Source organism: Brachyistius frenatus, unplaced genomic scaffold, assembly GCF_029030835.1.
Source record: "Brachyistius frenatus isolate BFR_SWC_R1_liver_20210118 unplaced genomic scaffold, ASM2903083v1 Contig_332, whole genome shotgun sequence".
Lineage (NCBI taxonomy): Eukaryota > Metazoa > Chordata > Actinopteri > Embiotocidae > Brachyistius > Brachyistius frenatus.
In genome coordinates, this window is record NW_027210931.1 from 101,090 (window position 1) to 127,151 (window position 26,062).

The 26,062-nt window shown below is 42.4% G+C and overlaps 1 protein-coding gene across 2 annotated transcripts in view; it reads left to right on the plus strand.

Annotated features, from left to right (window-relative positions):
• xkr6b (XK, Kell blood group complex subunit-related family, member 6b) overlaps window positions 1-25,113 on the plus strand; it is a 54,119-nt gene extending 29,006 nt beyond the window's left edge. For both annotated transcript variants that reach the window (XM_069723510.1, XM_069723509.1), the window contains exons 3-4: window positions 19,144-19,340; window positions 20,122-25,113. In XM_069723510.1, the coding sequence (XP_069579611.1) occupies window positions 19,144-19,340; window positions 20,122-21,092 (1,168 nt within the window). In that variant the 3' untranslated portion in view covers window positions 21,093-25,113. The remainder of the gene's footprint in view (window positions 1-19,143; window positions 19,341-20,121) is intronic.
• The last annotated feature ends 949 nt before the right edge of the window (window positions 25,114-26,062 follow it).

The window sequence follows — 26,062 nt, forward strand, 5'->3', positions numbered from 1 at the left end:
ATTTAATATTTCAGTGCGAGGTGTTTCTGGGTGTTGTTGCTGCAGGGTCTGCTTTAGGTATTGGGCTTGGGTGACTTGCTTGAAAAACAACGTGTGCTGTGTAGAGCCTGGTGTGAAAAAGTTGGAATGAAAAAGTATTTTTTGAAGGTAGTTGGAACACAATGCTTTTCAGTGTTATCAAGAAATGTCTCTGTATTTAAGATACTGTGTGAAATGTAACAGCTCTGGGTTTGACGACAAACTTGACTAGTAGCTGAGTTCCGCACCCCGGCTGTTATTAGCTCTGTCAAGTTGTGTCTTCTCGCACGGCACAAATTCAGTTTCAAGTCAAAGTGGTGGCAGACTTATCACTAAAAATTAGATGTTATCTTTTAATGTTACAAGATTTAAAAAAAAAAAAAAAAATAAGGGTTTTAGGATGATGAAAACTCTATCTTGGGTAACATTGGCCGGGGTTGCTCGAGAGTAAACTTCCCCAAATCTAACAGACAGCTGAATAGCGCTGCTAATAGCCTAAAATCTGATAGCTGGCTGAGGTTGGTGGCTTCTCACAGTTGGGAAATACTCTTCGGTGAATGTGCTGGTTGTGATATTATTATTTAAAATATTTCAGTGATTTGCAATATGCTTGTTAATTATTATGAATTAAATAGATATGACTTTTTATTTGGGAGTAGTTTAAAAAATCAAATGTATATTTTTCTTTGACTGGCAATTTTTGTCAATTCCTGCAAGAAGATCACTTGAAAGCATTTTTAATCGCAACAATCACAAAACAAAGTCTTTGGGGGACTGACTAATAGCCGCATGCACAATGGTTCAACATGGCGAGAAAACTGTAGAACTTAACAGGCCTGAGTTGACGGGGGTTCACTGAGTGACAGTTATTGCTTTTTTGTTGAAAGAGACAGTCAAATCAGTAAAGTTCATAGAAGGTTTTTCATTAGGTCCACGTTGATCATTTTTATCTGCAGATGCATTCTACTAAGCTATCACAACGTTTATATAGCACGACAGGAGAAAATCCAAATTCAACTCCTGATTTTTCAAAGGCTATGCGCTGCTTCTTAACAGGATTCTGCGTCATTTAGATTTTCCTCCCTGATGTTAAAGCATGAGTATGGTTTTGCCTTCCCTCCCTGAGAGAGTGCTGGAGTAATAGCAGCTGCTCAGTCCTGATTAGAGCCATCGTCCTTCCAGAGCCAAGCCCACACATCTCTGTCCTACTTTTTCTGCCTCTCCTCCTCCTCCTGATCTTCCTCTCTCCCCTGCTCCTAAAGTCATGCTCCAACTGCTGTTTTGGACTCAAAATCATACTCCATAACAAAATGTCCCTTGTTTACATCCCGAGGTCTTTTTTTGTTTCGTGTTTTTTTTTTTTTTTTTTTTTTTTTTTACTGCAGTTGGCTGTGCACCCTTAACTTCTTATCCTGTGATGCGATCTGCAGAATTCTTAGCTTGTAAATGAAAAATCCATACAGACAGCCCAGATTATAAGTATTTGGACAGTTCTACATTTATTTGCGCTTCAGGCTCTACGCTTCAGCACATTCAGTTTGAACTAAAATAATACATACTACATTAAAGTGCCAAGTGTCAGCTGTAATTTGAGCAGGTTTGCATGAAAATAGAAAGAACTGTGTGGGATATAGTTCTCTTAACGCACAGTGCCTGAAATGCAAATGCTCAAAAGTAAATGGACACTTCCATATTTCTTGAAGCACAAAGCTTAAAGCACACAAATGATGTGTAATTGTGTGAGTACCTGTGGTCTGAACAGAATATGCATGCAGGCACAAAAGTTCATATGAGGACAGATTTTTTTTTCAGAAATCATACTCCTACACACCAAAAGACATGTACATAAACACCCAACAGTCATGAGTCATAGCAAATATCACTGCAACGTGTGGGCTGCACCTGTGACTGTTTGGGTGTGTAACGAGAATTTCCAATGCGCTCTTGACACGAATTCCGAACTATGAACAGTAAAGTTTTTCACATTTTGACTCGGCGTCAGGGTTTCTAGTTCCTCTCTTTTGCTGGTTCCAGGCTCCCTGCGTGCTTCGTAAAGTGGAGAGAGAGCTGCACAGAACTGTCCAAGTTCTGATCATCTTTTACTGACTCATCTTTTTTTGCATATGCAGTTGTTGTTGGGTTTTTTTTCTTCTCCAAAACGATGACCCGAAAAACTGAAGCAGCTCCTCTGACTCAAATTACCCGAGGGTCAGGGTGAGTTGAGAAGCTTCATGTCAGACTAAATGCTTTTTATGAAAAAAAAATGAAACCACATTTTCTACTTCTACTTTCTACTGTAACTTTAGTAGGATGCAATATTGGCACGTAGACCACTTTGGTTCAGTTAATTACTGCAGTTACTTGGCCCTGATAGTACAAGTGTGTGGCTGATGGTCAGTGTTCAGGTACAGTTAGCATTTTATTTCCTCTCAATTAAAGATGAAAGACATAAGAAATGCATTGCGTTTCTTGCCAAACGACTCATTTCAGACTTGGAAAAGACATCATTAAACTGAGCCAGGGATTCCCAAAGCAACATGAGTTTGGCTGGTAGGTCTAGTTGGAACATCCAAAGAGATGCTGCATAATAAGAAAATAAAAGCAGGGGAAGGCCTAATGACAACAACAAAAATAGGGGGGAAAAAAACAAAGGAGGGAGGGAATAAGATGAAAGCAAACAAGGAGGAGCAGCAGGAGGAGGAGGAGGAGGAGGAGGGGGGAGAGCTTCCTCTCCTTTCTCCCCTGGGCTGAGTAGGAGCAGATTGTTCAGCCTCAGGTTGGACATGCTCGGGGGTTTTGTGAATGAAATGGACGCCTTGGCGCGGTGCCCGTACATCACACGGCTAGGTTTTCTCCTGCCTTCCTTCCCATCCCTCCTCCACTGCCCTCTCTCTCCCTCCTATTCATCAGGAGACTTCCCAGACTGCAACATGTTGGACTCCAGTTACCATCACTTAGCAACTCCCAGGAGTCAGCAGCTCTCGCCGACGCTCCCTCAATCTCTCTTTCTCTGTCTGTTCATGCCATTTCGTATCTCAAATAAACTTTAAATTGTTGTTCAAATATACTGTTGCTATTTATATACCACATGTACCTGATGGTAAAACTAAAGCTTAACTTTTGTGTTACAAAAACATGTAAATTGTGCACCAAGGCAACTACAATTATAACATTATCAGGAGCCTTTAATTTGTAAAATAAATTCATTATGAAGCTTCTATATTTAATTTTGGATGTCATATTATTGGTTAATTCATAATGTTAATTGCAGCCAATTACGAGAAGTAATGCTGATATGATAATGTATACATTTAGCTATAGACGTGATATAATATCCAAGTATTATGGCAGCTTCTCATTCACTTTCCCAGCCACACTAGAGGCAAACACACAGATAAATACACAAACATAGACACACACACACACACACACACACAAACACACAACCTCATTTCAGCTCTCGTCTAAACAACCGCAGACCCTCTCTTCTTTCATCCTATCTCTCTCTGTCCACCCCTGAACTTTAAAGTGCTCTGCGGCGGTAATGGCCGACCTGTGTTTCACATGGCGTGGAACAAGCTTTAATGGAGAGAAACATGGTTCCACTCAGGTTTAACAGTGTAACATTAGTCTGTTCAGATGGAACATCTGTACAATTGGAGGGGGTGGAAACTGCCCTGTTAAGTGTTGTGGCAGTTACAGTGACTTTGGGACATCATAGCTGAGCAATATATCCTGACTTTTGAGTATTTAAATCAGTGTAGGGGAGAAGAGAGGGCACACCTAGCCATCAAGTTCATGAATGGCCTTGGAATGTTAATTTACATGAATAATAGATCAAATAACTATGGGAAAGATATCACATATCATTCACAGTGATGAATCCACAGAGACTTAGCACTAATTCTGCATCTTTTTTTTTCCGCATATTCGGCCAATGTTTTGGTTTTAGGGTCGACAAGTTCACCCTCTCAGTCTACTGTCCCTGCTGTTAGTTGTTAGTAGCTGTGAGCATTTCAAGCAAAAATACTATTCGAAAATCTCTCTGAACTATTCGACTATTAATCAAGCACTGGTTGGATCGTGGTTCAATGCTTCACTTTCTAAAGACTGTGTATAACTGTAGTAGACTGATGATCTGCTGGCTTCACCCGCAGAGTTTGCACTGCATCTTATCTTCATTTATTTTTTTGAAGGAGTTCCACACAGAACTTTCTGATGGCTTAAGTCATTTCTGCTGTTCGCAGCGTGGCATGTAATCTTCCACAGTTTTACCTGGAAAGCTCCGGAGCCTGGAAGCATCCATACGTTGTTTTAATGGCGGCTGGCAGACGGCTTTTATGTGCATTACCTCCACCTTCTGATGGGAGTAACTCGTTCCAACCAGGTACCGGTAAAAACACGGAAATAGGGAAAAACTTAAGTCACATACACTAATCGATTTGAATGACTATTCAAATAGTCATAAAAACCTCTCCCATTCTTAGTTGTTATCTGCTGTTCAATGACTGACATACATTCACCTTGTAGCCAGATTTGGTTGCCGCATGTCACTTTTAAACAGTAAATCAAATAAATAAATGAAAGATGTTTTAAGCACAGAAACGGTGGAAGAACTGTCAAATGCTGTCGCTGAAACACTTCAGAAAAGGCCTTGCACACAAAGTAGTGATGACAGGTGTTTACAACAGGAAGAACTCATTGACCTTCATTTAAACAGATGTCATGTTACTGGCGTACTGTGAGTGATGGCCTCCCGAGGTCTGTATCTACGGTGCCAGTGTTGTATTGACAATTGAATCTTGCCCGGTGAAGGTTTACGACTTTAACATCATAATTAAAGAAAGAGAAGTGTTTAATATTCTCAGCTTCTCCTGAAATACAGCTTTAAATTCAACGCCAGCTCACGATCCAGCATTTTGTTTACACTATAAACATACACGCTTTGCACCTGTCAGACATGTCGGTGTATTTTTTTTTTTGACATCCCGTTGAGGTTACAAACAACACTGTCTTTAAGCTATTCCATAAAATAACACACATCCCTCTTGTCATATTGTCAACACGTGATACGAAGTACAGTATTTTTGCTGTTGTCTTTTTCTTCCAACACACAGTATGTATCTTATCACACGCCGCTGCCCTCTCCTTTTTAGCCTTAAGACACAGACGAGGTAGGGTAGGTAGGTAGGTATTTACTTTATTAATCCCCGAGGGGACATTTTTTAAGGAGACGTAGCTGCGACCATACCGTGCACACACTGCTGTTATTGATGGCAGGGGATTTTTGCATCTGCTCCAACAGCCAGTCAGTCCGTGGCCTGATTGAAGGACCCTTCTGAGGACTAGCTCCGGTGTCTGGATGGGGGGGGCTTTGCCCTGTCAGCATCCGGTCTACCCTGCATAGATTCATGGATATAAGGAAGGGTTCTCAGGATACCTCTATCGATCCCCCCCCCCCCATCTCTTTTCCCTCCTGCCGTCCATCTAACCATCCCCCCAGCCCAGAAAGGTGAAGCAGACCCAGGACTTCTCACTCTAGTTACGCGTGTGTTATGTCTGCTCCCCTGTGTGTGTTTGCATGTTTATGTGTGTGTGTGTGCATTTTTAAGAGCTGACACCGTGAATCTCGGCTACTGTGTCAGAGGATTTATATCATATTGTGTTAGCCTGTGTTTGGGTGATGGGAGGAAGCTGTTTATGGGGGTGAAAATGCTGCAATGTGCAGGAGCGGTATTCCCCCCCTCCCCAACCCCCAACACAGCTCTGCCAGAGTGTTTGTGTGTTCCTGAAGGATGATGACTATTAATTTTTTTTTTTTTTTCTCCCTCACCGTCAGTAACTATATATCCCAGCCTGCTGAGCAGCCCGGCTGCAATAGTACCCGTCTGTGACCTCAAACCGCCCCGGTATTGCTAAAATATCTCAGGATTAGTTGTTCCGATGGCCACACAATGTGCTTTCTCTTTCATCGTCTGCCTGTCTTTCTCCTTCCCCGCGCCTGCCCGGCTGATATTTTGATCTGTCACAACAAGTCCTGCTCAGCGGGCCTGTCAGTGACTGGCAGTTGGGGGCTCACACGTATGCTTTGTGTCATTTGGATCCCCTCAGGTTAGCACAGGGCTCGGGGCTTTCCCGTATTGGCACAGTGCGATGGTGTGAAGTCTGCTGTAGAAATGTGATTGTGTGCGCACGAGTGTATGCGTGAGCATTTATGAGTGTTTAATGCATGAGTAGTATCCATGATGTGCTTTAGGGGCTGACATCTGTGCTAAAGCTTAATTTGTGCGCGTACGCGCGCTGCTTTTTTTTTGGTTTGTTGTGTGAGCCAGACAGAGACGATGTGCGCAGCGATACTGTTGTGCAAGAGTGACAATTTGATAACGTTGTTGAAATTGATCCTGTAGTCTGTGCGTCCCTCTGCATTTTTTTTTGTATTATTTTGTGTGTGTGTGTGTGTGTGTCTGCGTGCGTGTGTGTTTGTCTAGTTGTGTGTCTCCATAAGCCTCGGTGGTGCGGCAGCAGTGTCACTTATGATGGATGAGGTGACATACTGCATGTCAATAATGAGCCAGACCTCGCTTTCCTCTCATACCTTAGCACCTTTCGCTGAGAGAAAGGTTTCTATCTTTCAAATGAGCGTGTTATGTGACTAATCTTCCTCTCCAGTCGCTGCGCCTGTGAAAATAGGGCATTTTTTTTTGGAGACTGCTGTGTGTGGGAGCTTTCTGCATTTTCCCGGGGGTATATTCCCTAAAGAGGAAGATTAATATATCAATGGATGACTTGATCATAGTTACACATGTGCTGGTGTGTCTGTGTGTGTGTGTGCGCGCGCGCGCCCGCGTGCGTGTGTGTGTGTGTGTGTGTTTGCCTGTGCGTGCGTTTGAGAGTAAGAGCATGTGCGCAGTTCTGGGGAGCCGCCTCCTTTATTTGCATGTCTGGAGTGAACATCTATCATCATCATCAAGGCGCTGCAAAACAGTGAGGCAGGCAGGCAGGCGCCGCCGACGCTCTCAGGAGAAAGACTCAACACACTTTCAAACCTTATCAAACGTTTCTTAAATGCCTTCACCTAAGGGGGAAACGCACGCTACGCACACGCATGCACAGATGCGAAAAGACAGATGCCGTTTTATCCCCCCCCCCACACACACACACACACACACTCTCACTGACTGTAGTTGTATTTTCCCATCATTCACCTTGTCACACACAAACCCCATCACAGAGCCGTATGAAAACCCCTAAATTTTTTTTTTTTTTTTTTTTAAACAACCTTATTCAGCACTATATATTGAAAATTATACAGGGTCACCCAAACCTCTCCATTAAAACTCCCTCTTCCTTCATTTACAGCTTATATATTTTTTAAATGTTAATGGCCAGAGTGGCTCGATCCATTTTTGGGAGCCAGCGGGGGATTACAGAGCGGTACTAAAGAGAAGAGGGGAGCAGTGAAATGGTACAGTCTGATAGATAGAGGAGCAAGAGACAGTGTGTGTGAGCGGAATAGTAAAAAGCGCCCCCGAGACGTGTGTGTGTGTGTGTGTGTGTGTGTGTGTGTGTGTGTGTGTGTGTGTGTGTGTGTGTGTGTGTGGGAGGGTGGGGGGGGTGAATGGAGGGATGGAGGGAGCGCAAAGGAGGGAGGAGTACGGTGGGGTGGAGGCACACAGCCAGAAAATTGCATTGCGTGCTCGGTGATTAGTTTACCTCCTGGGTCTCATTCTATCTCACTCCCCTTCCTCTCACTCTCCTCTCACTTCCCAGTAGCTTTTCCTTGTGTCTCTGTCTCGCCACTTTCCCTGCCTCTCTCGCCTTCTCCCACTTCCTCTGTCACTACATCACACTGTCATTCTCTCTATTCTCTCCTCCTCTTGCCTGCTCTCCTCCACTTTCTTGGCGGTTATCTCCACTGCCTCTCCTCTCTATCTCCGACCGACCCCCCCATCCTCCTTCTTCCCCCTTCCTCCTTGTGTGCTGACTTGGCTCTCGCCTCCATTCTCGTGTTATCTTCGGGGCTTGAAAAATGTAAAATGCCACCTAACCTGCAAGCAAAACCATCAAACCTTGAAAAAAAAAAAAAAAAAAAAAAAAAATTGTGCTGTGGAGGTGATTAGGATTTTTTTTGTTTGGGGGGGTAGTACAAAACTGAGCAGTCACAAAGGAGATTTACACAGAGAACTTTCAATCAGTCAGTAAGTCAGGGAAGCATTTAAACACCATAAGCCAGGCCTGCTAATTATAGTCTTAAGAGCAATAAACATGAGCTTCAAGTGTCTCGCACATTACAACAGAAGTGCTGACGCCGAGTGAAAGCCAGCCTCCACATGGCCCTTTTTTGGTTTGGTACTCTTTGAAAAGCAAGTGGGTCAAGCCTTTTCTTCTTAATCCGTACATAATCTCGCCCTTCCTCTAGTTGAAGAGCAGCCACAAAACAGTGCAGGAGGGGTGGGGAGACAGAGAGTGAAAGACAGACGGCAGGACAGGAAGAGACAAAGAGGATTTCACTTTAGGCTGTCAGGGTATTTCTCTCCCACAAAAAAAGAAAAAAAAAAAGCATTTTAAGGTAGCAGCGAGACAAATTGCTGTTACTGTAAGAAGCTCCTCTCCTAATATTTAAGCTCAGAGGGACACATTTTTCTCAGTAATGGAAGGAGTCATATAGCAGCATGGTGTGTGTGTGTGTGTGTGTGTGTGTGTGTGTGTGTGTGTGTGTGTGTGTGTGTGTGTGTGTGTGTGTGTGTGTGTGTGTGTGTGTGTGTGTGTGTGTGTGTGTGTGTGTGTGTGTGCGCGCACTACGGTTTAGAATTCTTCATTCGATATAAAGATGTGAAACTAGCCGCAACATGCCGTGTGTTTCAGAGGGTAATTCAGAAATATTACTGCAGCTTTAAGCTTTAAAAAGCAAACAACAAATCACAAAGCTCAGTCCTTAAAAACACTCAAATCTATACTAATGAATATGGAGAGTGAGAGCGGATCTTATTAGCGGCAAAATCCTGAAATTGTTCAACATAAAAATTTTCGAAAAGCGTTTTGGAGCTGAAACAGTTGCTGATTAATTGGCAGCAGCTCATTTTTCAAAAATCAAGTTACTTTTAGGCAGAAGAGCTGAAAATTCTCCCGCTGACCTTCAGCTAATTAGTCATAAACTAACTTGAGACTGATTGCCATGCTGCCTGTTGAAATTTTGAATGAGAAAAAGCTGTAAACATGTCTGTAGTAAGATTTTGGTGAAATGTCAGAAGTGGGATCTCCTTCTTAAACCTCCTAGATTTCAAATCCAGACTGAGGTGATTGCAGGTGTGGTGTATACTTTCCATCTCCATTTGATGATATTGGTCCGAGCTGCATTATATACTTTTAATTTTAAGTGTTGAATCAAATCAATCACTTAATTAAGCTTCCCCGTCATCTGATTACCCATTTGGATATTGGATAGCGCAGCCCCAGAGCTGTTGATAGCTGCTAATGCTCAGCTGAAGTGATCAATGGCCGTTTGTATCTGAAAGGCAAGGCTTAGCACTGATACCGAATCTGCACATCCTTATCCGTATCATGCTTCAGTCCATTATTGGAGAACGCGCTGAAATTATCTTCAATCAGCCTGGATCTCTGGGTGTCATCCATCTGAAGGCAGAGAGGCCTTGATCATGTGACTCGTGGACCTCATTTCTTTGTCTTGTGTCCTTCCTCTCGCCGTTTTCTTATCTTTCCTATTCCTCTCTTTTCTCCATCCTCCGCTGTCAAACGTGCACCTTATATCTTTCCCTCTCGTTTTCATTTCCCCCTCCTCTCCTCCCTGCTTTTCTTTCATCTTAGTGGTCACACATAGTCACATGATCACAGCTCAATGAGTTGGGGTACCTGAGGATCGTTGCTAATGGTGACTAATGACTGACTATGCACTGAGGAAAAGAGAAAGGGTACAGCCCAGAGGAAAGCTAATATACGTGGTGGTTGCTATCTGCACAGACAGAGAAGAGAGACGAGGAAGCTTTTTGATGTTGCCGTACATCAAAAAGATGCGTGGCATCAAATGTTGCGACATTTGTTTGCAAAACAAAATCCGTTTTCTTTAATATCTGAGTCTGAGAATAACATGTCAGTGTCAGGTTTTGCCTTGCCTAAAAAGTACATGTATGTGTGGTCAGAGTTGAAGAAGGAAGTCTTGTGATGTAGGTCATGTGACAAAGTGCAAAGAATACAGAGGTAAAGAGGGTGCAACAAACGCAGGTCTTTTACCCGGGAGACTGGTGTTCCAGTCAGTGAGAAAGCTAAAACAATAATATATTTTAAGCAACATTATGCACAGAATTTATCTCACATTAGGTCATTTTCATGACGTACGTAACAATACTTACGGAAAATTAATTATTTTAACCTAAACCATAATTTCTTTCTAACCTTAACCGCCTGGTTTTCGATGCGTATACGTAAAGCACCCGCCTTTTCACGCAGAGTCGAAGCAAAATGTGACACTCACACGGTGTCTGCTACTGAACCAATGGGTATCATACCTGCGTTGGGATGCTATTAAGTTGGTTATTTATTTTATTATATTTTGTATGATTACCTTTTGATATCTCTGAGTCAGAACAGCAACTAGAAAGCTGATTGAAAATGTTTTTTTATCCCACCAGTCTGAATGATTGGATGTGAACGCCACCTGTCTTGTCTCCAGTTTCAAGATTAAACCCAGCTGGATAAAGCCAGTTCAGATTAACTCAAATGAATTCATTTGAAAAGCAAAAAGTCCATAATGAATCAGAATCAGACCAAATGAAATGGTGTGTATGTTTGATGTGTTATAATTACAGTGATAATATTTAGTCAAGACGTCAGCGTTGGTTAATCATTATGAACTCCGAGAGCTGACAGGGCAAAACAGAGTTGACACAGCATCTCTCATCTCCGCCTGCCGCTCCCCATCGCTTTCAGCTTGCATCATGTCAACCTGTTCTCCTTTCAACATTCCAGCAGCTCCCGGTGTAGGAATCGCCCAAAGGCGCTGGTCGCACATCGTTGTGTGTTTGTATGTGAGTGACTCGCCTGTGGGACTTAGATCTAGACTCAGCCAGCCTTTCATCCAGGGCTATTCACCGCCATAAGGAGGATAAGGACATATCTGATGTAGGATCAGTGGTGTGCTGTTAAAGTTGAAGCCCACTGAGCCACAAAGTGTTTCCGGAAAGTGCAGAAATCCTTAAAAACAATCCCATATATATTCACATTTTTGTATGCACCAATGTTTTCTGTGGCATTGTACGAATTGGCCTCTGATGAATAACACCACACTGGCATCAACGTTGCTTTCATTCACTGAAAAGAGCAAAAGAACACTGATTCGTGATCCTGCCTCCTGAAGTGCCCTTGACCAATCCCTGCCAGTTTCTCTTCAGCTGACCCGTGCTGCTGACCTCACTACGGCTGAGTGAAAAGATGATGTTTTCCTTTAAAAATCAAGGTTTGCTATAAAAGCAATTAGCCATTCCTACATACCGTACGTACAGCAATCTGTGTGTTCCCATTGCTGCCATCTGAGTGAGGCAGCCGAGCTGTGGGAGATAAAAAAAAAAAAAAAAATTCCTCATCACACTTTGACAGAAAGCAACAACAGGACTTGTTGTTGCACTTACAAACAGTATGTAAGTGTTTGCAAAAAGGCTACACACGATCATGAAGAGAAGAAGATTATGTCTTTATTTCTCTACTTTGATTGCTACTTCCTAATTCTGGCTATTCCCACTAAAAGAAGGAAACCTGAAAGGCACAGTATTTGAAACAGACAGACTTGAGAGAGTTGCTCATGGCTTCAGTTTTCTATGCTGTAATTATAGTCTGGAATCCTTTTTGTAGTTTGCTCAGCCACTTTAAAGGTTGAACCAATCAGCAACCAGGAGCGATGATGTTGAAGTCGGGCGTGTTTTTCTTTTTGATTGATAGTTTTAATTGGTGGAGTTTCGCTCAGTTTTGCTGATTAGTTAAAGGCTGCTTCAGTAGTTTCAAAATTAATCCAAGGTCTACGCCAATGTGGATGCGATGACTGGAAACATTTTCCTGTCGGGTGTGGCCAAATCCATATATTCATGCAGTGAATTTAGGTCTGATAGCACCAGGTTGAGAAGAATTGAGAAATAATGGATCTTTATCATGTCAGTTTTCCACATTTTACAGTGACCGTAATATACACTGGTATCCTTGAACATTATCTTTAGACAGTAAAACATTATAAATTATCAAAAAAATAACCATTAAAATTTGAAATAGCATAAGGTGATGCCATCAAATCTTTCATTTTGTCCATGAACTGTCCAAAACCCCAAATTATTAAATTTACTACAGTATAAAACATGGAAAATGAGCAAATCCTCAACTTTGAGAGGCTAAAAATATCAAATGTTTGGAATTTCGGCTCAAAAAAATGACTTCAACAATTGATCATTTATTACAGTAGCTGCCGAACTATTTTCTGTCAATCATCTAATTATTAACTGATTGTTGCAAGGTGTTTTGCTCTGTTTTATGGAGTTTGCATTAATGTAATGTAATGTAATTGCTTTGTCAAAAGGTTTCAGTATTTTTTCAAAACAATACTCCTGGACAACATAAGAAGTTGAATTCATGATGAATAGAATTGCTGATATAATGTAACTGGGCAAGAAGGAGGCAGTGCCTACTGTAAGTGCCCCCCTCCCTCCACCTCCCCTCCCAAACACACCCCATGCCACTTCCTTCAGAAAAATCCGCATTGAAAAAAGGAGAAAAATTGGCACACACAGAAATTGAATTCTGACCTCGGAGGAAGGCGGTTTGTTGGGGAGAGTTATGAAAAGGGAGACAGACATGGAGAAGTAAAGATACCCGGCAAAAGAGGGATAGAAATGTAAATCTTCCTGATAAAGGAGGTTTAAACCTCATTGAGAGTCGATGTGCAGCCCCTTGGAGTGACTCAGGGTGTGACTCATTGCAGCTGGCATTGCCTCCACCTTACACACACACACACACACACACACACACACACACACACACACACACACACACACACACACACACACACACACACACACACACACACACACACACACTTTTAATAAAGCCCCAGGCCTTGCATATGTTATATGTCCCCCATGCACAGTATTCTACGAGATTCTACCTGTTACAGATGATGCATAAACTCTGCTTCGTGCTGCTGTAATAGTACTTGTGATCTTCTTATGAATCAGCTTATGACAAGATATGAATGCGGTCTGAGCTGCTGAGTCTTCCCACGAGCATGACATAGAAGACAGATGCTGTTAAACGTGTCTAGGTGTGTGTGTGTGTGTGTGTGTGTGTGTGTGTGTGTGTGTGTGTGTGTGTGTGTGTGTGTGTGTGTGTGTGTGTGTGTGTGTGTGTGTGTGTGTGTGTGTGTGTGTGTGTGTGTGTGTGTGTGTGTGTGTGATCCTTCTAACCACCCACTCAAGGGATTAGTGGAAGGGTGGTTGGATGACTCACCGGTCAATGACTTTGGAGGAGAGGAAGGGACAGCGTAGCCAAGTCTTCCACATGGTGTGTGTTTGTCATTCCCAACTGTCGCTCACTGCAGCTCGTGCTTCGATCTCAAGATGTCTACTCATGCAAACATTGTTATTACAGTTTCATATATTGGCTTTACACCACATCTCTTTCTTCAATTGGTCAATTTAGGATGCAGGCAAACTTGTTTGTGATTACATGCGTGTGTAGTGTCTTGTGTGGTGATGGAGGAGTGTGTGTGTGTGTGTGTGTGGGGGGGGGGGGTTAATGGTGGACTGTGGACTGTGACAGCTATGGCAGACGGCTGGGCTTGGAACATGACCCCGGCACCGCGTCGAGCTGTTAGGCCGTGCATACGCTGCTTAACGAGCCATGAGTGATCGCTATGATCTCGCCACAAATAATTCATGAGGAGCCCGGTAGAGGAGCTATGGAGCTAAAAGGGAAGTGGGGAGAGACGAGCATCGAGGAGGAGACCACAGCCGAAGTGGAGCGAGGGTGGGAGGCGAGGTGGGAATGACAGAGCCGGGGATCCATCTGACAAATGTGTCTGAAATAGAAAGGAAATCCCCTATTACCTACAGCGCTGGCATGTTTCTGCGTGCATGTGTGTATCTGTGCAGGACGTGTGTTTGTGTGTTTGTGTGTTTGTGTGTGTGTGTGTGTGTGTGTGTGTGTGTGTGTGTGTGTGTGTGTGTGTGTGTGTGTGTGTGTGTGTGTGTGTGTGTGTGTGTGTGTGTGTGTGTGTGTGTGTGTGTGTGTGTGTGTGTGTGTGTGTGTGTGTGTGTGTGTGTGTGTGTGTGTATGCTTGTTTTTTTCGGAAGCCATTTGTGTTACTACATCTGAAAAGGCTCAGTGGGAGTGTTAACAGTGTGTATCACAATCGCAGGATGTGTGTGAGATTCTTGTGAAGGAATGCGCCCGTGTGTGTTGCAGACGTGATGAAGTGAGCTCAGATTTTTCTGACAGCACTGAAACCCACAGTGTTTAACTGTATAAGTTTTTTTTGCTGAAACTAAGGAAATATGAACTAACAAAGTGTATTTATCAGAGAGGGAAGGGGCAGATGTGAGTAAATGACAGCTCTTATTTAAGGTTTGAGCTGAAGTATGAATTATTGCATAACAGGAAGTATAAAAGAAATGATGAGCTCAAGCATTGACTAATACTGCTAGTGGTCAGGAAATATCAGACCAGGCGTCCATACCTTGGTGTAGCATCCAAGACATTTTTTAACTATTTGCAGCGTGGCTCAAAGAGTGACATTGCCGGGCTGTTGGTTGGTCCACCAAATCAAAGATTTATGGCAAAAGTGAAATATCTCACCGACTGCTGGACAGGTTGCCATGAAATTTGTACAATGTTGTACAAATATTTAATAACTTTTCTTCCAACTCCGCTACTGTATTAGGTTTGGCAGTGCTTGTCCGATTTTACGGTGGGCGGCTGTGGCTCAGACGGTAGAGCGGGTTGTCTGCTAATCATTTGGTTGTCCACATGCCGAAGTGTCCTCGGGAAGATTCTGAATCCCAAGTTGTTGCCGATGGCAGGCGAGAACCTGGCATGGAAATTGTGAAGTGCTTTTAGACTGCTGAGGTGAAAAGGCGCTCTATACTGTAAGTGCAGATCACTAAGATGTCATTTGGTAAAACATATATGAACATATGAATTAAAAATGTCAATATAAAGTTAAGTGAATATTTATTAGTTTTTATTGTTGTTTATTCTTTGAATAATAACAGAAGATTGTCTCTTTTGTCTTACAGGTATAGTAACAAATTACATTGTTTAATAAACAAAATCTAAATTACAGAGCTGTGAAATAACCCTTTACCACATTATTGGTTCTTACTGAAATGTTGCAACAACTGTCAGATGGATTGCTTCTAGATTTAGTACTGATATATATGATGACAGGAGAATAAATCCCATCGTTAATCCACTGACTTTCCATCATCAGTTGTGTTATCTCTAATCTCTCTCTGGTATCTCAAAATCTAGATGGATTGTAACAGAATTGTTTATATTTATGGTTCTTAGCTAATTTATCCTGTTGACTTTGGGGATTCTCTGACTTTTCCTCGAGCATCACCGTATTTGTGGTTTCATCTAATGCAATTAGGTCAACAAAAAAAAAGAAAAAGAAAATGCTAATTAAGAAAAGTCGGCCTGCTACTATGCTAAACTGAGGTGGTGATGGTGGTAAACCTGCTTAGCATCAGTTTGTTAGCTTTATCAGGGGGAGTGTGTTGGCATGCTGCCATTAGCACTTAGCTCGAAGCACCGCTGTGCCAAAGTACAGCTTCTCAAAGCTTCGAACATGGCTGTGGAATCTAGTTTTTTCAAAGCGGGACAGCGACGGAGGCCATGAAGATTACAGTTTCTGACAGAGGCACTACAAACCAGTGAGATGTACCAGTGGAACGCAGACTAATGGAAACCGGGGCTTGGAGACAAAGGGCCTGCATAGGTCTCTGTGGCATGTCATTAGTGAGGGAGTGGGGTTGACTTGTTCCAGCTGACATTTACCAGTCTGACTGAAAATGTCACCGAATGCCAGCCTTTACCTCTGGATATAATAGTGCCTCTTACAGCCCAGAGCCATTGATCCCAAAAAACTTTTGTCCATCTTGTCCCCTCGCTTGTTCCCCTTGTCCACTGTCCTGAGAAAAAAAAAAAAAAAAAACGCCGACCGTGCGCTCCGAAATTTCTTCTCCTAGCCAGTCATTTCTCTGATTTTGATTACTCTACGCATTAGCAGCCTCAACTCCAGTAGAAGAGAATATAACCATCAAAGTGTTAACACAATAGACCTTAGACTGACAAAAACGTTGTGTACTCTACATTCCATGACAAAACATTGTTTTTCTGCATTTGTCAACCAAATTTTAACATTAATTCTTTTACACTTCTGACGTGAAAGCTCAACTACTAAAATGCACCGAATTCCATGTCTAGTTTCTCAAGGCTTTAATGTGATATTGTAGCTAGAGTAACTGTGTGTGGAAGTTTTGGCACCCCATTGTTTAATTTCCTCAGTTTGTTTCCCAGTTTTAATGAAACTAATTGACTGACTGGACCGTGCAGAGGGTTGCCAGCTGTGTCAGAAAAAGAAAAGGGAAGCAGAAGGTGAAAAAAAAATCCAGACAAATCCAATTTAGCTTCCTAGTTTGTGCTTTGATATCTCTTATTTAGTTTTGAACCTCTCCATACGAACAAATTATATTGTAAATAATAATTATGCAAAATATCCACCATAAATCAATTTTCTTCGGATCAGAGGAAATATGTCAAATCAAAATTAATGTCTCACCATGTTCTCATGTTGCAGGGTAATTATATTCATCATGTATTTATCATTCCAGGAAAACAATAGCCCATGGAAAGGCCATTAATTATCATGAGCTCCAGTAAACATGTATGTTATTATGTACCACATGTGTATTATGTTCCCATGTTTAGTCACGATTAATTGAAAGTCTAGTGCATTAATTGTAATTGTATGGTAAATAGGAGCTGGTTAACACTTAATGCTCAGTCAAAACAATAAGTGACTTGACAATGCATTCTTTACAGTGCACTGTTCTCCACCTCATTTGAAATTAAACAGTAATCTCACACCCAACAGCCAATGCAAAAGCTAATTATGTTGAAAACCACTCATAAGCATTTTTTGGTTTTGTTTGTTCTGCTGCAGTGAATTTCATGTCTCACTGTTAGGAACTGGATTTAGATCTTTCGCCTCTCAATTTGTTTTGAGGAGTGCTACTGTCTAGTCTCTTTCTGTCCTTGCTACACTATTGTCTTCGCCTGACTGCCTTCACATCAAGTGCTGGATTTATTTGGCCACTCTGCCAGCTCAGGCAGATAGACCCTGCAGCTGCAGTAGTAGTAGTTTAATGTTATCTCAACAGTGACTTCAACTACTGCATATTGGGTGGTAGCTACCACCCAGTGTGCAGTAGTTGAAGTCACTGTTGAGATAACATTAAACTACTATAACTATCATATATGATTCCAGTGACCGTTTTCTCTACTGCCAAAACTGGGTTAACTCATTTAAGGGGTTAAAATTTGTTTATGGGCTGCACGGCATAAAAACCAGCCGCACTGCTGTTGTACTTCATTATGTTGTGTTTTGATTTTCTTTTGTCGGACAGATTGATATTTTTACGGGGGGGATTTCTAAGCTGTTGTGACGTTCCTGCCCAAATCTTCGATCTGCTAAACATTTTTCTCGTCATTGTTTACTTGCCTTCTTCTGTGCATGGTAATTGGCAGCTCAAACTGCAGCATTACATTTCAAAACAAATCCATACCCTAAGGAGATCATTATCTTAATTAGCTATAGCTCAGCCCTGAACATCTTACGTTTTTAGTTCATCAGTACGCAATGACTTTCGGAGCCTTATCCTTTAAAAGAAAAAAGAAGTGGTGCGGCTTTGATTGCAACATGAGCGGGATTCAATTAGCCGCCACTTCTCGGCTGCATTACCTACCATCTCTCTGGCTTCACCAGAGTCCCTTCACCGTTATGAAACCCCTTCCCTCAGGAAAATAGTCATTGCACCAGCTTGTCCGTATGAGTCATGTGATGCACTTAAGTGGATGATTATTGCCTTATTTACTATATAAATCGTCTAATAAGTCCAATAACCACACCCTCAGAGGCCAGAGAGATGATTGTAAAACGTTTTTTTTTAATCAGGTCATACCAGTGAAGTTTTTCTCATTGCTGTTTTACTCAAGGCAGTGTCAGTTTGTAGAGTTTCCGAGACACGCAAGTAGTAAGTAGCTTTGTGCTCAGGGAAACAGGGAAACACTTCTTTTGATTAGGAGACTTTGTGAGATGGATGTAGACTGAATCTGGCAGAGGAAGAGGTGGGATTTTCTGTTCCAGCTTTCTTACATACTACAAGTCATACTTCTGTTTGGATTCAACTATTTCTATTCCATTGTAGCAGTTTTATCACTCAAAATCCACTCATTTTTGCCAGATCCTCAAAATGTTTGTACCACTAAAGTCAACTTCATTGACTTGAATTATCTGAAAATATACTTTAAATAATTCAGAACTCACTGATAGATGCAGATGGGTATGATTTACCATGTGCTAAAGGTTATTAGAAAGTAGAAAGAGGTGGGGTTTATTTAGATTTGGGTAGGGTTTTTTTTTTCTTCCAGTCTCACAGTTTAAATATTTTTCTCATTTGTATTTACACTGGTGTTAGGTACTTTCTTGATTTTTTTCCCCCCGTGTTTTATTGTGGTTTTAACCCTACAACTTCCTGCTTTGCGAGTGAGTTGTTTGTGTTGAGGAAAGTTCTTTAAAATTGAAATATAATCAAGTAATAAGTTATTTATTATTTGACAAATGCTCCAACACACGCCTACCAATGCGGTTGGATATGCTCTCTGTGTATTAGAAATGTAGCTAAGAATGCCATCTAGTGTTGTCAAAACTCGTGATAAGTGACTTTACAGTGTACACTTCTGTGGGTAACAAAACCTCACTGTCTGTTGTATTAATGTTATTGTGGCCATGGTTAAAGACACAAAGATGTTGGACCTGTCTAATTCTCTGTCCTATCTCTCTGTCTGCAGGTACATCCGCACCATGTACCTTGGCATACAAAGCCACCGGCAGAAGGAGAACCAACGGCGCTTTTACTGGGCTATGATGTATGAGTATGCCGATGTCAACATGCTGCGACTGCTGGAGACCTTCTTAGAAAGCGCCCCTCAGCTGGTGCTGCAGCTCTGCATCATGATCCAGAGCAACAAGGCGGAGTGGCTGCAGTGTAAGGGGCTCCCGAAGGCTCTACGAGCAACTCTTTGCATGTAGTTCAACACATCCTGCTGTCATTTTTTTTTTTTTACATTGTCACACTTGAGCTGTGGGTGTCACATGAGGTGCTTCCATATTCTACAGCTTGCTTTTCTGTGAAGTTCTCATATCACTTTATTCACTGACTGCAACGTTCTCCTCCATTGTATCCACTTACCAACATTCATCACTCTTGTTATTGAAACCTCTTTTACAATTCCAGCCTCCTCATGCAATACATTCCCCCAAGGAAGGCAATTCAATCATAACAAGTGATACCCCTCTCGGTCGGGGTGTCTATAGAAATGCCATCAATACATTTGCTGAGAGGCACCATGTTGCTGCTCTGCAGATAATCCTCTATCATTTTTCATGCAGCAGGTTACTCCTCTGACATTTCTGCTGTCTCTACTATTATACATGTCTTAAGGAAACCGAATTGGGGCACTAAATGGAGGCTGTCGACTGGCTGACGTGTGATGATCTCCGTCATAATATGACTTTCAAAAATGCGACGGATTGCTTTGGCTGAAAAAAAATTGCTGTTTACTGTAAATGGAACAGCAGCCAGGTCAAGATAATAAAAAAAAAAAACATTCTTTGGGTTGTGCTTTGTACGTAAAGATCAAACTTGATCTTTTCTTTCACTTTCAGATGTTCTTAGAACCATTTATCAGATGTCTTTGTATCTTTCATTTTTGCCCTTCTTGGTCCTTCTCTGTTTCTATTGTTTCTTTCTCTGTCTGTATTCGCAGGTCTTTCTGCCATGTCCTCCCTCCTGTCCCTGGCCTGGGTGCTAGCCTCTTACCACAAACTCCTGCGGGATTCGCGTGACGACAAGAAGAGCATGAGTTACCGAGGTGCCCTGGTGCATCTGTTCTGGCGCCTTTTCACCATCTCTTCGCGGGTGCTCTCTTTTGCCCTATTTGCTTCTGTTTTCCACATCTACTTTGGCATTTTTGTGGTAGTCCACTGGTGTGCCATGGCTTTCTGGGTCATCCATGGCGGCACCGACTTCTGCATGTCCAAATGGGAGGAGGTACTGTTCAATATGGTGGTGGGCGTGGTCTATGTCTTCTGTTGGTTCAATGTACGAGAGGGCCGGACGCGGTACAGAATGGTGGCCTATTACACAGTAGTACTGTTAGAAAACGCCATCCTCAGCTCCCTTTGGTATGCGTACCGTGACCCAGACACCACTGACGCCTATGCCTCTTTAGCCCTCTGTGGCGTCTTCCTGTGCTTTGCCTCAGGTGTGGTCTGTATGGTTCTCTATTACGGGGTCCTACACCCCAAGGGCCCCCGACTGAGGGTGCTAGCCAGCTCCTGCTGTGCTGAGCTGCTGTGGGGCCTTCCATTACCCCCTGAAGCTGAGCCTATGGCTCCCACTCCAGGGCCCCGTGGTTCCCAGGCCACCCCCACACGGGGTCTGGCAGGGGAACACATGGAGTCAGATGAAACAGCCACGGACACCTGTCTTCCTGTTTTCCAGGTGAGGTCCACAGAACCTGTAGATGCAGCCGGTAGGCCCATCCAACCCGAAGGTCCGCTCATCAAGATAGACATGCCCAGAAAACGCTACCCAGCCTGGGATGCACACTTTGTGGATCGGCGCCTGCGCAGGACCATAAATGTGCTGCAGTACATTAGCCCTAACGCGGTGGGCATCAGGTATAGGGACGGTCCGCTTCTTTATGAACTCCTGCAGTACGAATCCTCCTTCTGAAAGCATCTCCCACAGCTCTGTCACCACCTCTTATACACAAGGATGCACATGTGTTTCTTTTCTTTCATTTCTACTCTTCCTCCTCTCCAGATTTTATCTCTTTCCATTCTGCATTCAGCTCTCTCCTTCTCTCCTCTATGATCATTACATTTTCCTGCAGGAGATGTGTGTTTTGTCAGCCGAAAAATCTGTTAAGACAGTCTAAACACACAGTCATGGTTTATTTTTGGAAAAAAAAGCATAAAGTACAGAGAGAAAATTATGAACCTACGGTATCTTACAAGATATATACAGACGTCTCATATAAATCCCTCTACACAGATAGAGGACGGTTCTGTATGAGTGTGTAGATAACATATGAATGTTTCATTATGAAATGTGTTTAATGCATTATGCTGTATTGGTGATTGAACCTGTGAATACTTGTGAAGGGCATATTGTATGTCCCTGTGACATGGGACTGGCGCAAAGCCTGATGGGAATGTTGGAGGAGAGTCTCAGAGGAGGCAGGTCTTTGCACACCCCAACATTTACTGCCATTCTTTATGTAAATCATTGATATATATATGATAATGTTTACGTAGTCCTTAGCCCGTAAATGTAAAAAAAAAAAGCACTGAAATTTCTATCCCGATACTGTAAATTATATAATGGACACAATCAAAGATGTGTCCAAGAGAAGCAATTCAGAATCAATTTTCCTTCTGTGAGCTCGCATGGCTCAAGAGTGTCCTGGCTGTACTATTTTTGTTCAATAATCCTAAATCGAAACTGCAACATGTTCGGAAGAGAAAAGAAGCACACTGACCTTCAATCAGTTTCACCCTTATATTCCATTTTTACAGTGCAGACTGCCCTCCAGTGGAGGCAAACTGTGACAGCACGCCTTACTGAATGACTTTGCCCATCGTAGTTGTGTCAGCACAAAATATTAAGACAACCACTTGAGAGAGAAAACACAATGAAAGGAATGTAGTAGAAATGAGCACAACCTTTTGAAATTGGTAAGTCGAGAATCATATTAAAAACATTCCAAAGACTTTTATAAATATTTAAGAATATGTAGAAGGGTACAAATATGTGTTAACATGCACTTTTTTAGGTGCAAAGACAGCCTGCAAGGAATCCTCCACCATTCCCTTTTGAATCCTAGAAAGTTCCCCCTTTTTCAACCTCCCTATTTTTTTTCTTACCAAAAATCTTTTAGATTCATGAATACTTATTGGGTGCAAAGACCTTGTAATAAGTTCTTGAAAAAAAGGGACAAATCTGAGAAGTATTTCTATGCTATTATACTTCAGTGCGAATTTGTGATCACATTTATAGTCATTGACATAACTGTATTTTGCCAGAACACACACTTTTCTACATAACAAAACATTGCAGTGTTAAAAGGTATATTCCTTAACATCAGTGTGCCCTCAAAGCGGTGATACTCTTATATACGAGTACAGGACGACTGCTCTGGCAACTGCTGGCGCAGTTGAAACAAAGCCAAATCGTATCATACAGTACTGTCTTTCCAGTTTATTTGCCCCCCTTGAACCAGTTGAATGAGTCCGTCTAAAATGTGTGCCATCTATGGCCTGCTGTGCAGCAATTACACACTGATATACATCTCCCAGCTGAATCTGCGGGAGCTCTCCACCACCGATACCCAAGATACGACCACTGTATTCACTCCAGAAAACAAAAGGAAAAAAAGGAAAGAAAATATAAAAACATGCCTTCTCAGTCAAAGGAGCTTGACTAAAATTTCCAGAGAGGGCTATAGAACAATCCATGAGAAAAATGAATGCATTTCATACTCCAATTTTACCTATTTACGCAATGAGTCATCAGAATATATAACGTGTGTTTTTTACATTGTAGTGTTTGGCATGACTTCAGTATGAGGCATTAGTACAAATGCACTCAACAAGGGATGACCAAGAGCCCTGCACAACACAGAGATTCCTTTTGCCTGGCTCACTGGCTGCCTGCTTAGCTGTGGCCTCACATGCCTGATAACATCGTACTGTAAAATGCAGACGCCATGCAAGTCTAGGCTAAAGGTGAAAGAGGGCTTTTGCCAGGGTTGGAAAAGAACATGAGGACAGATCTTGCTAAAGGGCCTGACTGGAGTTACATCTGATTCCTTGTGTGCTTGTGTCAGAGAGGCCAGTGTTTACCTCTTAGCATGCACTGTACGATCTACAGTATGACTTGTTATCTGCTTGCATGGTTGTTGCAGTGTACACATGCTTGTGTGTGTGTGTGTGTGTGTGTGTGTGTGTGTGTGTGTGTGTGTGTGTGTGTGTGTGTGTGTGTGTGTGTGTGTGTGTGTGTGTGTGTGTGTGTGTGTGTGTGTGTGTGTGTGTGTGTGTGTGTGTGTCCCCTCAGCCCTTTCCCACGGTTCTGTTCTCTTGCCGATTGTTCGGCTCCATCCCTGGTTGCTGCTCTGCCCTCTTCCCACATCTCTACGGTGCCGGGCCTTGGTACACTCCTGACGAAACACTCTCTGGTAACTGAACAAAAGGGTTGAGGCTGAACAAACGGAGATCCTGACATGAGAACATGCAATGAGGTACACTGCCATAACCAAGAGCTTCAACATCCAGGGTCTGCCACCCTTCAGCTTAAAAGCGATGTTCAGCCCTGAGTAATTGAGAACTGTTGGGTCAGCTAGGGTGGAGCAAACATCCCACACACCATATGTATAGATATACATGTGTATGCAAACAACCAACTTGTTCATTGTTTACCATAGTAGCCAGAATAGTTCCTCTATGTTGTAGTGAATGAACAGCCATGTTAATAGTTAGTCGTTGAGTGAATAATGATTAATAAGTATTGTTAAACTAAGAAAAAACTAAGCAAAACAGCCAATACAGGGGTTCCTCAGGACCAAGAAACAAGACCACTGAACCAGCTGACTCAGGGGTGTCTCAATGCAGTTCTCATCCCCAGGCATGTCCTCAAGGGTCTCCATTTTTTCCTTAACATATTGCATCCTGGACCACTCCTCGGCTGGGACTGTACCACAAAATTATGGTTTGCACATTTTGTTTTCTTGGGAATGGTTCTTCATTCGTATTAACAGGCAGTTTTTTTGTGGTAGTTGGCTGCCTGGCGTATAGCGCATCCTTTCTAAACACTGCTGACCTTTTTCCAGACACGGACACACGTCCAAATCAGGTGCAAATACACTGTGATTCATTCATTTTTGTGTGTGTGTGTGTGGAACAATGGTATTGCATAGCTTCATGAACAAAATTATGTACAACTGGGCTGCATTTTATTTAGTGGTGCTTAATGCTGTATAACGCAGAATATTTATGATTGCGTAACTGTCATTAGAATAGCAGTTAATTAAACGAATTGATTTGAATCGTCTTCAAAGAGTCTATGTAGTTTGGATTTTTATGAAACATGCAGTATATTTTACGTATTTCTACAGAACAATCACCATTTTGCCACATTCTGTAACTAGTAACAATGATTAGCTAGAAGCCAGATAATAAGAGAGTTTTACGTTTTTATATATTTTCCTTGTTTTCTTTTAATTATACACGGGTCTCAAGAGCTAAGCTACACTAAAGTTTAAGTGGAAGCAGCTTCTATAGTGTATAGTGTTAGACTGCCACACGTAATACCATAAACAAGGTCACAAAGAAACCCCCTGCAGAGAATTGTTTCTGCCGGGTTACCTGCCCAACTCCACATCCCTCGACAGCCACGACACACAGCAAGAGCATGAACAGCAAGCTTGTTCTTCTCAGTCCTTGTTGTGCCTTGTTACTTAGGGTGCTTCGATCCAGCCATGGCAGCCAGGTCCGCAAACAACCACGCCAATGTCTTTCTTTACTCAGTTTCATGTGCCAGCACACTCACCGAGATGATGACAACACCAAACAATATTTCTTCCCGTCTGTGTCCCCCTAACCAGATCAAGCCAAGTTCTCGAGTCTGTCAGCTTACAACACCTCAGTCGACGATGCTTTTTAGTCTTACAGTTTCATCCAAGATGTCATCTACAGGACGGCACTGTTTACAGTGAACTTCACAGTGTGACAGAACCAAGTGACGGGTGCTGTGCGAAACCCGGTTATTAGATCTGTCAGAGACACAGGAGAAAAAGTAAGGTAATAATGAACGTCTTCTGTACTTGAACGTAGGGTTGCTCAGCTTTACAACGTCCGAGTAAAGCTGAGTCACTACAACCCCAGTTGATTCAGAAGCTCATAATTAGCAGTTTAGACTGAGCTCAAAAGCGTTAGTCTTGGACTGTTTGATGGAGAGTCATTGCAGATGCCAGCCACGATGCTGAACGATTTGGTCGATGATTGTTTTGTACTTTTGTCTATGCCTTTACATCTTCTTCTGTCTTGCAATTATGAATGATTTGTAGTGCCAAGACGTAAACTTTCAGTGTCGTTTGTGTCTCGTGTGAACAATACATCCTCTAGCCAAAACAATAATGCCTGCGGTTTGAATACAACGTGGAAGAAGTTGGCGTCAAAATGCGCAAAAAAAAAAAATCCCTTACGTTGCATTTTTCTTACGGTAAAATGACGAAACAGGCCCGATAGCGGATTCATTTTTGAATAACCTCATTTCCCGGTCTTTCTACCACCTCCCAGCATGCCTTTAGAACTCATCGTGAGGTGACCCTCAACATTTAGCATGGAAGTGCTCTCAACTGCACAACAAACCCTCCGATTTCTGCATTAATGTGTAGCAGCAGGCCATTGTAGTGTTAGACCTGGTTTAAGTCTCTACCTTTGTGTCATGACCATCTGTTTGACCACAGGGGCGGTATGTTCAGATGATAAAATGGTGCATTTTCTTCTTTTACTTTCCTCTCTTCTTTTGTTTCTAACCTGGTGCTGAATAAATGCATTTAAAAGGTGCTATGACTGTGGGCCACGGAGTCCACTTTTTTTGGCTTTCTGAGAGCATAGCCTTCCGGTTGACTGAGTGAGCCTGCA